General features: G+C 37.5%; 1 protein-coding gene and 1 long non-coding RNA gene across 9 annotated transcripts in view; one reads left to right on the top strand and one right to left on the bottom strand.

Annotated features, from left to right (window-relative positions):
- svild (supervillin d) overlaps positions 1-6,282 on the top strand; it is an 88,244-nt gene extending 81,962 nt beyond the window's left edge. For all 5 annotated transcript variants that reach the window (XM_022668856.2, XM_022668854.2, XM_049464433.1 and 2 more), the window contains 4 exons: positions 2,525-2,668; positions 2,833-2,945; positions 3,054-3,203; positions 3,876-6,282. In XM_022668856.2, the coding sequence (XP_022524577.2) occupies positions 2,525-2,668; positions 2,833-2,945; positions 3,054-3,203; positions 3,876-3,962 (494 nt within the window). In that variant the 3' untranslated portion in view covers positions 3,963-6,282. The remainder of the gene's footprint in view (positions 1-2,524; positions 2,669-2,832; positions 2,946-3,053; positions 3,204-3,875) is intronic.
- Positions 1-15,030, bottom strand: part of LOC103046496 (uncharacterized) — a 68,389-nt gene that overhangs the window by 1,749 nt on the left and 51,610 nt on the right. Inside the window, exons 1-3 of one of the 4 annotated variants that reach the window (XR_002649833.2) lie at positions 12,976-13,225; positions 12,551-12,723; positions 372-477 (exon numbers count right to left, since the gene is read on the bottom strand). This is a non-coding gene — a long non-coding RNA (uncharacterized LOC103046496). Of the gene's footprint in view, positions 1-371; positions 478-12,550; positions 12,724-12,975; positions 13,226-15,030 lie in introns of those variants that run through there. The other 3 variants (XR_453187.3, XR_007424309.1, XR_007424310.1) reach the window with 3 other exon arrangements.

The raw sequence follows: 15,030 nt of genomic DNA, 5'->3' as shown, positions 1-15,030 counted from the left end.
AGTGGGCACACTGGCAAATGTCTTGTTAATTTTGCCTGAACAACAGCCGTGTAAGTGGTGGAACTAAATTTTGTACACCTCAACAATATAATAACTCACAATATAATAACTCATTGTTATTTTGGAAAGCTGCTATGCAACCCAGTTCCTAAAGCTAGGGGATCAAGCTCATATTTATTTGGCCATTTTCACTTAGGAGTGTAGGGAGTAGAGTGTTGCCAGTTTAGACATTAATGGCTGTGTGTTGAGATGTTTTGAGTGCACAGCAAATTTACACTCTTATACAAACTGTACACTGTCTCAAAGTGTCTTCAGTGTTGTCCCGTGAAAAGATATAATAAAATATTTACAAAAATGTAAAGTGTACTCACTTTTGTGGGATGAGCTGAGGTTGGGTGGTGATCATTCAACATCCTGCTCTTGTCCGTGCTCTCGTCACTCCTCACAGCAATGCTCCAAAATCTAGTAGAAAGCCACCTGTGTGAGATAGGAGTCCAACAATCAATACACTTGATTTTAGAAGAAACAGTCATTGAGCAGGGGTCTAAACACGTTTGCCCAAATAATGTGTAGATCCCTCCCATAAAACAATTCTCACAAATGTACTAACACCAAATATATACAATTCCTCCAAATGTATACCTGATGTAAAAATATGTATGTTTGTGTATATGTATAAGGGAATTAAAATACCAAGTATGGAACACAAAATCAGTCTTTATGCAGATGATATCTTACTTTTTCTACAGAAACCAGATATCTTAATAGCAGAAAGTATTCAAAAATATCAGACTATTCTATTAATTGGTCAAACTCCACAGTTCTTCCAATAAACATGATGATAAATTTAAAACCATACCCATCCCCATGTGCACAAATTATATCACATATCTGGGTGTTAGAGTTTCACCCCAGCTGTCAGAGTTGTTCAAACTTAACTTCAACCCATTAACCAAAACAATAAGTGATGACCCACTTCCCATATCACTCAGGCAGAATAGCTACAATCAAAATGTCAATGTTGCCAATGATTCCTACTCAACCCCCAAACACTTGGTTGCAGTCTCTGAATACTAATCTAATGCATTCTATTCTATCTAAAATGAACCTCCTAGGATAAGACTCACCACACTGCAGAATTCAAAATCTCATGGATGTCTAGAAGCACCAAATTTCCACAATTACTTCCTAGCAAATCAGCTCCAATATTATTAAACTTTATTACAGGCTCAAGGCCCAATAGGAAGACATACAACATATACATAAGGAAAGAAACTAATTCTAAAATGGATAAAACCCAATAGTTTGGACAAATCTTGGATTGATGTAGAGCAAACATTATGCAAAAATATTCAAATATCAGACTTGCCATTTATCAGCCAATCAATTAAAAAACACCCATACTTTAACAGTCTTAACAGTGGCAGCAACTCTGACCGCTTGGTGGAAATTTCACAAGATAAATTCTGTACTCACACCAACCACACATTCCCCATCTGGAAAAACCCAGACCTTATCATCAATAAAAAAAAACATTAAACTACTCACCTTGGATTGGTGAGTAACCCAACTAACCCAGAAATACGACGGGAGAATTCAATTTTACAGTACCACCAGATACGATTACTTATAAATTCAAAAATCAATCAAAGCACACAAACCTGCCTCCTCCAATCTCTGAGCTTAAAAACATTATCTAAAATATATAAAATCTTCTCAATTAAAACTCACAATTACCCTGCCCAACAAACAATAGGAGGCAGACTTGTTACTTAATCCCGATGCTGATTTTTGGGTTCAAGTATGCAATAATAATCACCACATGGTTAGAAGCACAAACTTACAACTCATTCAGTATAAGACCATCCATAGAGTCCACTATACCACTCACAAAATGTTCAAAATGGGATTCACAAGCTCACCTATCACAAGCTCACCTACAAACTGCACTCAAAACACAGCTGATAATTACATTCACCCTTACATTCACAAGGTCAACAATAGCTAACAAAGAGCCCCGCTATACACATACACTCACACACACAAATGTAAATGAAGGGGCCAAAAATCAGACAAAATCAGCACATATGTTCATGTTTCTGTTTAGTCATCCAAACATACATTTCTTTCTTTTTCTCTTCTTCTCTCTCACTCTTGCTTTCCAACTTCTTTTCTATTCCCTTTTTCCCCTTTATCTCATCTTCCCCCAATTATCCCCATTTCTTCCTCCCCCAGCACCCTCCCTAGATCTTACTCCCAAATCCCTGCAATTGTAAACCCCCTTAACTATATTTACAAAGGACAAAAAACAAGAAAAAAAACACAACAAAAACAGAAACTAGTGACTGTTGTAATGTGTGAATAAGTATTATTAGTACTCCGAAGAGGGGAGGTGGTGGCGGGCCAAAAAAAAAAAATATATAAATATGTTTTCTCTTCTGAATGGGAGGTCTAAGTAGTGGTACTTGGTTTTTTTTTTTTTTCCCCTATTGATTTTTTTTTCCTCTGTTGTCTGTATCTGTAGCGCTGTTTCTGCTGGATAACAGGATGGAGGTGTATCTGTGGCAGGGCCAGCAGCCGGAAGATGCAGAGTGCACAGGCTCAGCTAAGATCCGCTGGGACAACGAGAGGAAGTGTGCCATGGAGACGGCACTGCAATACTGCAAAGGTCAGAGGTCACATTCTTCCCAGAAGGAGTGCGAAACAAAGTGCACAGGCATTCCAGTACAGTGGAGCTTTGGATGTCTGACGTGTTTAGATATTTTTACGTGATAAGTTATCGTTGTGATGTGCATCTAATATACAGTGTGTCTGTGTGTGTTTGCCTTTCAGCAAAGAACTCCAGACGGCCTCCTCAGGCGTATCTGATCTTGGCGGGAGCTGAGCCCCTCACCTTTACCAATATTTTTCCCTACTGGGAAAAAGACCCCAGCATCAGAGTGCAGGTATGCTATAGTGGTAACGTGGAATCCACTCTTCACTCAGTCTATATTCAGTGTATCTGTATGAATAAACATAACTGTACATTGTGTGTGTGCGTGTGTGTGATGCAGGGCATGAGGAATAAGGTGATCTTAGTAGAAGATGCTCTTTCCAAGCTCAGTAAGAACCAGTACTCCATAGAGGAGCTGACCAGCAAGCCGCTGCCCGAGGGGGTGGACCCTCTGCACCTAGAGCTCTACTTATCTGACAAGGACTTCCAGGTATACAACTCTTGAATGTTGCTAGAGAAATGATTACAGCAAACCTTTACTTGCTTGACAGTCACATGCCAAATATAATGGGATAGCAATATGATCCTGAAGTGTTTCGTCAGGAGGTGGCTTGAAAATGTCCACACTTATAATAAATTGATATGTGCTATATAAAGTAAAACTGAACAATAGAAAACATCAGAGATCTAGTGACTCAACATTAAGATTTAAAATCTAAACTTACAGATTTTACAATACTGTAAACGTGCACGATTATACAAGATGGAGATATCATTTAGCTTATAAGCATTATGTTTCACTAATTATGTACAAACATGAATTATGATTAAGTGAAATGATGCCTGGCCATATTATCGCACTGATGTTTTTTAAGGCAACTTCCTAAAACATAATGCTGAGTTTGCTCAGTCAGCTTAGAGCCCTCATCATGCGAAATGATCCCTGCAGTTATGAGCTCAATCTATAAAATGTAGTGGTCTGTCAATAACAGCCTTTCAACTATAAATTATGCGTAATGGTTTTTCCAATGTGGCTTTCATGTGCCTGGGATAACGAATGGGCTTTTTCCGTCAATATTAGCATTCTGAAAGTCACTACTGAGACTATGCAGTTCTGTAGCTGTGGATAAAAGTTGATCTAATGTGTTTTTATGTGCCGCAGGACCTTCTGCAGATGACACGTGAGGAGTTTTGCACCCTTCCCAACTGGAAACAGCTAAACCTGAAGAAGAGCAAAGGCCTGTTTTAAACAAAGACACAATCTTTCACATCTCTGCAGCAAACTGAAAGAAAACAAGGATGGATGGATTTCTGCCGTGTGTTTATATGGAATCTCGGCTCGTGTATAGCATCAAGTGTACAGTTTAAAACTTTTTAAAAGACAGATCTACCTATTTTCCCTTAACAACGACAATGACCTAGAGGACTCTTCTGAATGCCAATTATTGTAGCTCTTCAGCTCTTTTTACGCTCTTTTAAAAGGACATCCTTTGTATCCTAAATATGCAACAGTACATGAGTTTGGGACATCATGTGACTTGTCAACTAGGATTGACTAATTATGAACAGTAAGCTTGAATTCTGAATGTGTAATATGTTTGCAGGTCTTTTAACCATTTTATCAAACTGTGATGTTTTAAAGGCAACTTTCTAGAACACTAACTTTATACACTTTATATAAATAAAGGTGCTACAAATGGTTCTTTGAGCAATGGAAAAGAAAAGGATGGCTCATGATCCATGCATAAAACATAATCTGTCAAACATGGTGGAGGCTGTGCTATGGCATGGGCATGTATTGTCACTTTAAAAGTAGTAGTATGAATTCTGTACAGAGCTACACTATCTGCTCAGATGCAACCAAATTCTGTAATGATGCCTCACTGTACAGACGGACAATGGCCTCAAACACATTGTAAAACATTTGTTTAAAAGTTATTCCTGAAAATGGTTAAAGAACCTTTTCTAGCACCTTTATTTTTAAGACTGTGGTGTAAATCATGAATGCTCTTCTGTCAGTCATGGTCCATACATGCTACTGCACAATGAATTGCTTTTAAAGCCATGTGTGTGTATGTACATGTGTGCAGAACAGCACATAGCAGTGCAAACTACAGCCCCAACAAGGGAATCCTCCTGCCGTTTTCAATTTTATTTCTATCTGACATATCTGTAGCATTTGTAAGAAACACATACAGTACATTTAATGTACTCAAATACAGCTGCCTCCATCTGATAAGTACCTAAGTGCTGGGTATAGTTGATACTATTGATTGTCGTATTATATCGACATGAATTCTCCAATTCATGAAATGCGCCGTTAATGAACATCAGTCAGTGATAAATGCTGTAAATAATGTAATGGAAATGCTTTAGAAAATAATATCACTGTTACTGTTAGTTAAACACTTTCTATACAAGGCAATTATACATATATCACTAGATATACAGTGATATTGAATTATAGTCCAACCCTGGTCTGAACAATATATTGTGCTAATATAAACCCCAAATCTGCAAAATGGCAACCAACTTTTTTTACAGCATTTTTATGCTTCTTAAGGAAATTTAAACAGGTAAACAACATGAAAGATACACATTGCCAAAAAGAAAAAAATACAATGGAGAGAATTTTTTTTTCTAAATGTTTTTATAATAAATTAAAATTAACATGACCGATTTACCGTGTGCTAAGTATCTTAAACTCTAAGTAAAAATGGTTCTCTACAGTAATTAAAAAAATAGCTATTTAATTAACATTTAATACAAATTGTTTCCACCATTTTTACAACACAAAATATCATTGGTGCATCTAAATGTTTTTTTTTTTATTGTTATGGTTCCGTTTAACACCACTGTTGTTAAGTTAAAGATGTGATTGTTGTGCTTTAGTGCAATTCTGCTAAAATAACAATACAAAAACAAAAAAAATAATACTATTCAAATAATAATGGTAAATATTCCCAATTTGTTACAATTACCAGTATGCTAGAGGTAGAAATCAAACTGAAAACCAGTGGAGTATTCCTACAGTATATTTTACAGTGTTATATGAGTCCCTATACTGTGGCTTTCCAGTATGTACTGCCTATATCATTACACATATCAGTAACTATCATCTGTATTTTTTTTTTTTTTTTCTCAACTGAATACATGCAGTTTATGAAACTGTGAAAAGCATCATGTGTGTTGTTTTTTTTTGTAGTGCTAAAACTCTGCTGTGCAGATCTGGACTGTTCTTTCTAACATTGAGCACTAGGTGTCAGGCTTACTCATGTTTTGTGGTTTTGAATGGTCCAGCGATCAGCGCATCATTTAAACACCAATTCACAGAGCAGAATTACCCGTAGCCATATGTTACAGTACCCCACATGCTTGCTTTGTTCTTGCTTTTTATGTAGAGTGAAGCAATCTGGATCCTTGATGTTGATGTATCTTATTTTGTGGAATGATTTACTGTCAGAAAATTTCTGATCATTTTTAACAGATGCTGCAACTGTAGAACGCAGTCATCTGTAATTTTAACACTATGTCCATGCACTATACAGATATATCCTACAATACAAAAACATTCCTGTGTTATATTAATTTTAAAAAGTGTAGATCAATTATATATTATATATATAGTCATAAGTCAGCGATTCTGTTGGTCTATTCATTCTAAAATTTAAACACAAAATAATGCAAAATGAATGAAACAGGATCCACACGATTTACTCTGCTTACTCATTTTACAACTCATTTTAGTTATATTCTCATGGAAAATTAGACTTTGAAGATGTAAGTAAATGTAAGACAGTAAGTAGCCTTATGTAATTTGGCAATTTTGATGGAAAATAAAAAGCGTGTTTTTATTACATATTTTAGAATGAAACAGGACACGATTCACGATTGTCCAACTAATTTAAGTTACATTCTCATTAAAATTTGAGTTTGAAGATTGGTCCAAAATCACAGCAGAATGTAAGACTATAGCCTTCTATAATGAGGCGATTTTGATAAAACAATTTTGTTTGTTTGTGGGTTTTTTTTTTTTTTACCAAATATCAGAAGGAAATCAGACACAAATCACCCTGCTCACTTTTTTCCAACTCATTTGAGTTATATTCTCATTACAAATTGAGAATTGGTTAAAAATCACACTAAAAGGTAAGACTATATAGCCTTTTGTTATTTGGTGTTACCATAAGGGTATAGCAGTATTTGCCCTCATCACAACACTGCTTTTATTACAATAAAAATATATAGGGCAGACGACGTGAATAATCAGAGCGAGGCCTGATGGGTGGTACTCTGTAGGGGACACCTCAACCCACAATGATGCGGCGCTAGTTCATAGGACACGATACTAGGCTCCATGTTTTATATATACACCTCTGGAAAAAATTGAGACCACTTCAGTCTCTGAATCAGTTTCTCTGATTTTGCTATTTATAGATATATATTTGAGTAAAATAAACATTGTTGTTTTTTAATATAAACTATGGACCACATTTCTCCCAAATTACAAATAAAATATTGTCATTTAGAACATTTATTTGCAGAAAATGAGAAATGGCTGAAATAACAAAAAAGATGGTGGAATAACCCTGGTTTTTACCACAGTTTTCATGCATCTTGGCATGTTCTCATCCACCATTCTTACACACTGCTTTTGGATAACTTTGTCACTCCTGGTGCAAAAAAAATAAGCAGTTCAGCTTGGTTTGATGGCTTGTGATCATCCATCTACGTCTCAATTATATTCCAGAGGTTTTTAAATTGTTAAAATCAAAGAACATAATTTTTAATTGCCCTTTTTTTTCAGAGCTGTTTATGTTTGTGCATGTGTGTTTATTCCAAGCTTTTGTAGCCAACAAAAGATCTGCAGATGGTTGCTGTAGTGTGCTAGATGTTCCTGTCAGTTTCATGTAACAGAAAAAAGGCTCGTTTCAAGCAGCATAATGCTGAATTGAATTTTGACTGACATCAAGTCATATAGAGAGCTATAGCAGCCAGGCCGTATGTCTTTAGCCTTCATTTCTATGATAATTTCTACGATTTCTATGAAGCTCACGAAAACCCTGTGGCAGAATATGACCGGCTGGATGCTGACCAATGCGTTCCTGCCCAGAACTCATCAGATTCCAGTTTGGAGGATTCTGAGTCATGTCATGTGGTTAGATGTCATTAGGGAACTCATTGAGGCCAAGGTGAGAGATGAATTGAGTAGATGGGGGGGGGGGGTGATGAATGCTGCAGAGTGAGTGGATTGGGGCTGTCGCAGTGGCCTCTGACAGAAAGTGAGAAAGGCCAGAATAATTGGTTATGCCTGTGTGTAAAGGCTCTCGTACGGAGAGCTTGATTTTCTGTGCATTCTCTCCACAGTCTTCATATTGCTTAAATTCTTCATACACTTACAGTCATTATTTATATTTTGGTGTTACGTTTCTTTTAGTTTTACAGCTCATCAGGCTGTTTGTATCTCGGAGCGCATCTGCTCAGCAGTTGAAGCTCCCCGGAGATGCCTATTGGAATGCGCTGGTCCATTCTACCGTGCTTTCATTTTTTCTTCTGCATCCTTTCATATCTAACACACACACACAACGAACCAAACACTCATGCAAAGGTGAAATCATCACCACGGCAGATGGCTGAGCCGGAGACTGGCTTGGCTTGAAGCTAGGCGGCCTGCGAGATGAACACTGCCATTAATTTATTTATTTCACAGCTTTTCAGGATCTTGTTTAGGGACATGGTCCCAGGGGTGGAGAGCTGACCGATTCCGGCGGGAAAAAAACGTATTTCTCAGGATCCTCTGGGCAGCATTTGCCAGTATATGCATACACTATATGAGCCAGGCTGATGCATATTGGAAAAAGACTGACTTGCATACAGAGTACTATTACTACTATATGCAAGGTATTATGAGCCCTGACAGTCACAGTAACTGTGACTCTGTGACTGGGAGGAATTATGTCATAGCATTTCATCACTATAATGCAAACATATTGTATGAATATGTGAATCTGACTGTTGTTTTTATATATTACATCAAAAAAATCTAGACTAGACCTAGATCTAGATCAGCAAAAATCCTCCAAAATTAAATAAAATTGAAGTTCCAGCGCAAAACTCTTTTCACACAAAATTAGTTTTAGTACAGACATTACTGCCAAACAAATAAATAAACTCACTGCAGGGATTCCCACAGCAGAATGTAGGTGAGGCTGCCGCCTTAACAACCATCACCCAAACCCTCAACACCACCAACAAAAAAGCGCACCACCGCGACCAACCGCCCGTCAACAAAGCGCCTCACAAGTAATGTGGAGTCAAATGTATTTTCTTATTAAACGTTGCAAGACACTGTATCTTCGTCTTTCTCTCCAGCTCCCTCACGCATTGCCCCACCCACCCACACACAAACCTCACTGGACAACTAAGCATGAAGAAAGGCCAGTCAGGATGCTGCATTTATCACTCTCTTACTACGTGTGTGTGTGTGTTTGTGGAGACTGGGTAATTGGCCTTCCAAATTGGAGAGAAATGGGGTTAAATCTGAAATTAATTTAAATAAAATCTAACAAAAGAAATTGTGCTGCATGATCTAGATTTAGTAGGGTTTTATTAAACTAAAAAATACTACAGCTGCATCCAATAGTACACCACCATTATTATTGCATTGTGTGTATAGCATTTCTCCCAGGAACAGGTTCCATCACACAAACACAGTTTGAGAACACCTGGCATAGAGCAGTATGTGGATTTAAACGCCTAATAATTTGCACTAAAAGAAAATAAACTGAAATGTGATTACTCACATCAAGAAATCGTCACAGTTAGGTTAGCAGTTAGTGAGCTAAAACAGATGTAACATGTTCTGATACATCTTGTGAAACTGCTGAAGTAGCTCAACATACAAAATGGCAAAATCGAAATGACTAAAATCTAAAATTTCTACAGCCATGTAAACAGTGTAGAGAAATGTAAACACTGCAACACTGGCCCCTTCATTTTATGGTTGTTGTATGAAGAGGAGAAATCCAATGTGAAATGGAATTGGGATGTAGTGAAACATGATAACGAGTACAAACTTTTCTCAAATAGCCCTCCGGAGTTCATCACCAGCATTCTAAAATACAAGTCTTTTAGCCACTGCTCTCAACTAGCAATAGAGTCATAGCGTTGCCCATGCAAGCTCTTTAACAAGCTCATAGAAGCTTCACTCTTTATTAGTAGAATTTCATGGCCCTGATAATTAAAACAAGGCTTTGAGAAGTTTAAAAGTTTACAGGTAGTTTATTAAAAAAAAAAGACAGATTGCTAAATGAATTCTGTGGAAATACATGAATATTATAGATATTTTCAACAGCTGAAATTCATGTGTTTCCACAGAATTAATTTGCCAATCTTTTCCCCTATCCTACTTATTTGTTCATGCTCATCAAACTTAGTTAATTTTAGTACTACCCAGGGAACTATCTGAACATAGTTGCCTCGTTTAAATGTCAGGGCCCACAGAATTCTACCAATGAATTGAGGATATACTTTTGAGTTCTGATAATGGTGTAAAAATAGTCATTTCTTCACACAGGCAACACTACGCCCCTATCGCTAGCACACTATGGAATTTCTCAGTTTGACAAAAGTGTGTTCTTCTTGTTTCTCCAAGGATAGAGATCCTAAGCCATCAGCAGTTATTAGAGACTGTTTTCTTCCCCTGCGTTACAGTTTGAGTGACATTAACAGGTTTTTGCTCCACAATGCACATCAAGGCTTAACGCCACAAGAGGCGAAGCGTTCCGTCACAGCACATCTGCGTTCAGATAAAGCTAATGTGCGTGTGTTTTCATCTCTGCTGTAATGGGATTTGGGTATAAAAAACATGACAGTTGGTGAGAAATGAAAAACTCTTTCCAAGGCTAAACAAAAGTACTAATGTCCTTGAGGTGCTAATCATTGCTGGAGTAGTGAATGCAGGTAAGTATTCTTAAAATATATATATATATATATATATATATATATATATATATATATATATATATATATATATATATATATATATATATATATAAATAATTATAAAGTCTAGCATTGCGGTGCATGCGGCTGCAGTAGCCTTGAGGCAGCAGTGTGTGTCTGAGTGAGTGAGTGAGTGAGAGAGAGAGAGAGAGAGAGAGAGATAAAGATAGAAGAAAAAAGTGAATGAGAGGGAGAGTGTTCCTGATCAAGAGAGGCAAAAACTAAGAAATTGGCATCGCTGTTGTGAATGCTCATTGTTGCTGCTGCTACTGTGTTATTTTTCTGCCACTTTGGCCCAAAATGACTAACATTAGCCACTTAGCAGTGACAGGAGCTACAGAGCTCAATATAGAGGTGTCCTGTTTAAAAGCACAAGCGAGGCATTATCAGCCAGTTTGATAGCAATAGTTTCGCAATAAAATCTAATTTACAAAGTGTTCTTTTCATTGCAAGTGCAGGCAAATGAACAAACAGTTACCTCACAGCAGTTGAGTTGTTAGCGAACCTAAACTTGCATTGACAAACATGGTGGGATAATCAATTGTGTTAAAAAAAAAATAATAATAACGCACTACTGATTCCAAATTGACGCTTTAACATTGACAGCCCTAATAAAGGTTATATATCTTCACACCAATAGCCATTGATCTTTCCCTCTCCAGCTTGCAACTTACACACACACTCACACACACACACAAATACTTTCTTTCCTTTATATTATTTACTTTTCTCCATTACTCACTTAAAATCGAGTCCTGCATAAGGTCTCCAATATACTTGCAAAACAACATTCAATACTTTTTCAGTCTATTTATCGTGTTCCCTTGCCATTTTCTCCTTTTATAAATGTACATTGCTTTTGACCAACATCCAAAAATCAGATCCACACGCAAACACAAATTCACAAATATAGATAGATACATAGATACTTTCATAAAAATGACTTCTTGCACTTTTTTGCAATAGTACATTACCTTTTGTTTACTGACACTAAAACTAAAAGCAAGACATTAGCTAATGGACTAGAAACAGTAATTTCCTATCTAATCGACCCCGAACAAACAGGTTTTATTAAAGGCAGACATTCTAATATGAGCAGAGTAAGTAATGTAATAAAATATGCTACTGAACAAGAATCACAGAAAGCAACAGTAACCCTGTAGGCATACATTTCACTATAACACTATGGTATCCTTTTCATATCTTACGCAGAATTTGTGTAATAATTTCCTTAAACTTCCCCAGGCTAAAATCACGGCTACATTCCAAAATTAAAATGTGTGGAAAAAAAACTCCAAAAATGCTTACGTAAAATGTACAAATTAATATAAAAGCCAGACCCTCAAAAAACACTGCCACTTAGTGACAGAGGCTTCTTTTTAACATAATTTATATGCATTAACACAAACTACTTGAAAATACCTTAAATGACAATTTACTCAAACCCAAAAATAACTTATTATAGGTGGCTTCCTAGAAGAGCAAAACAAACAGTTCTAAAACAAGGTTTTGCACTTATGTAATCTGTATAATGTTAATGCTTATGTGGATTTTTTTAAACTCCCGAATACATTAGTATACAGCACAGTATAAACTCATGCAAAATAATCATAGTTGAATGAATGAATTTTTGGATTACAAATCACTAACACCAAAACTTGGCTCAGTAAGTGAACTCGTGAACTAGTTAGGCTGCTATGTTGGCACGCAGTGATATGAACATCAACTCACAGCCTATAATTGCAGTTTTCTAGTCTTTTCGATGTTGGGAACACTGCCGCTATAGCCCCTGCGAGGCAAGATATACGGTAAAGAAACGCAGCGTCACAGTACCTTCCAATAAATGAGATGCTTGAGTCGTTTCTGGCTCTTTTTCAGCGTCTATCACTCCCCCACTCTCTTTCTCTCTCTCTTTCAGGCTGCGTCAGGTAGCTCTAGGGTCGGGTATCCCACTCTCTCGCGCCGCTAGCCGCAGTTTCCCAACAGCGTCAGCTACACACAGGGGGCTGTGGAGGTAATATCCAGCTTTAAGTTTCGTGAATTTTCACCCCAAGCTTATTTGGCTTCTCCAAACAAACTCAAGTAACCTACAAGCTAACACGAATTAGCACAAGCTAACATGAGATAACACGGTTGCTAGGTATCCTCAGCTCAGTAACTAATTAACAAACTCTTAAAAGTTAGGAAGGCTACTCAGAAAAACTCAGTGAGAACACTAAGCTTCTACTCTGTATTAAACAGGTCTAGCAGACACTTACCGCGAGTAAAAACAGCCTTTTTACTCAAAGTCTTTTAAAACTATTTTTTACAGACGTATATTTTGCCGCTCTCTCACTCTCATTCCAATTTCTTCCACTTGCAACGGCAGCCTCTCTGTCCCGCCCATCTCACTCAGGAGCCAATAGGAAACACTCAAACCGTGAGAACCGGTTAGAATATCCAATCAGAAAGAAGCTAAACTAACAATTTCACATATCGTTAGATTGTACCAAGCACATTTGTACTTCCAACCAAACCCAATACTTTCTCCCTTTCCCCCCTCCTACCCTTATTTATATACAATCCAAATATTGCAGTTTTCCCTTCTTTTCCCACTATTGATTTTTTTAAGAACTACAAACATTTTAGTTAACTCTATTGCTGAACCAAACTTATAAAAATAATTGTTTCACAAAGAAAGATAAAAAAAAATAGATTGATGTTATTTTTTTATTTCCTTTTTTTAAGGTGCTACATGTGGTTCCTGGAACTTTAAAATAAAAAATCCCTGACAAAACGTTTCACAAGACTGCTTTTGGACTATTCTACCATTAGATATTGTACCATTCTCATGATATTATATTTACAAATATGTTATTTGAAAAATAAAAACACTAATGGTTCCTACTACACCTAAACTAGGTAGACTAAATATCTTCAGATGTTGCTTTGAAAATGTTCTCAGAGACCTGGTGTAAGCATACTGCACCACTAAAGAGTGTAGCAATGGCAGGACTTGGCTAATATACTATGTACAGACTAAACTGGAAGTAAAAGCCCATCCTGAACTGGACTTTAGGGCGGTCCAGGCATATTTTTATGAATCAGGCAGTGGTGGTTCCTGCCAAATCTCTCAGGATGGGCTAAATATTATAATGATAGAATTTTATGTTTGACCTGTTCAATATTAACAGCTATCTGACTGGACAATTATCAGATTACAGTGTGCAAAATAATTAGCTGGCGAACTTGCCAATTTTTTTTCCTGGTTACTTCATGTAGCATTACCTCCAGTAATCACTACAAAGCAATATCTGTACTCTATATACTCTACAGTATTTGTGGACTGCTATATCCAGGAGTTTAGTGTAAATGCAACCTGGAGGCAATTCCTAGACCGCCAGGAATCACCCCAAATAGGCGGTACTGTGGGGGACACAACTCAATGCCGATTGGTCTAAGATATTTAGAGGCATGACTGGCTCTCCAGAACAGTCACAGCTAGTGTTATCATGGTTGAACGCACTGGAAACATGCACTAAAATATCATCATTTAAAATGGTAATCTTAAATGTTCAATTTTACAATTTTATCCAGCCGGTAGCACTGAGGAAAGAGTTTAGAAGGTGAATGAAAGTGTTTAGTTTGAGTCTGCAGAATGGAACTGTTTTAGAATAGAGCATGAAAAAACAAAATAATATCCGAAACTAAATAAAACGGTCACGGAAGCACAGTTCTGTAGAACAGAGGCTGTAAAATCATCAGAAAGCTAGTCTGCTGCAGGTGCTGAGCTGGTGATTGTCTCTTGCGGAGGCATTTCACAAGAACCGAAGGAGCTCCTAGCTCTGTTTGGAGCTTTTAACTCTTAGCGCCAAGTGTAGTAAACACTTCAGCAGGCCTCGGCAGCCCCCAGTCTGAATTTAGATGGACTGTTTTTTCCTTTGCTCTTGGTTTGGTCCTTGGACTGCGAGTGCGAGCAGAGCTGGAGACACTCCAGAATTCTGAGAGACTCTACTGAAGGTCAGACTGTCCTGAGTATCACAACTCACTCATCGCCACAGCAATTAGGCTGAAGTGTGGCCGTCTGAGCCCTGTAGAAGAGGAGCTCCAGCACCCTCAGGCCTGCCAGCTCCGGCCACCCTAAGATTCACCACCTCTCTCTCTCTCTCTCTCTCACCGAGCACTGCTTCGGGTGATAAAAGTACAGTTGTATCGAGCGTGACATTAAGCCCCAGCACCTGACAGGAATAGGAGACGATTGATTGATCCCAAAAGCACACAGATGGGAGCACACTCTCATTTCTTTCTGTTTATTCTGTTTCCCTTCTTCCATT

Source organism: Astyanax mexicanus, chromosome 15 (assembly GCF_023375975.1).
Source record: "Astyanax mexicanus isolate ESR-SI-001 chromosome 15, AstMex3_surface, whole genome shotgun sequence".
Taxonomy (NCBI): Eukaryota; Metazoa; Chordata; class Actinopteri; order Characiformes; family Acestrorhamphidae; genus Astyanax; species Astyanax mexicanus.
The sequence above is the reverse complement of the archived record's forward strand: the minus strand, read 5'-3'. Positions and strand labels throughout refer to the sequence as shown.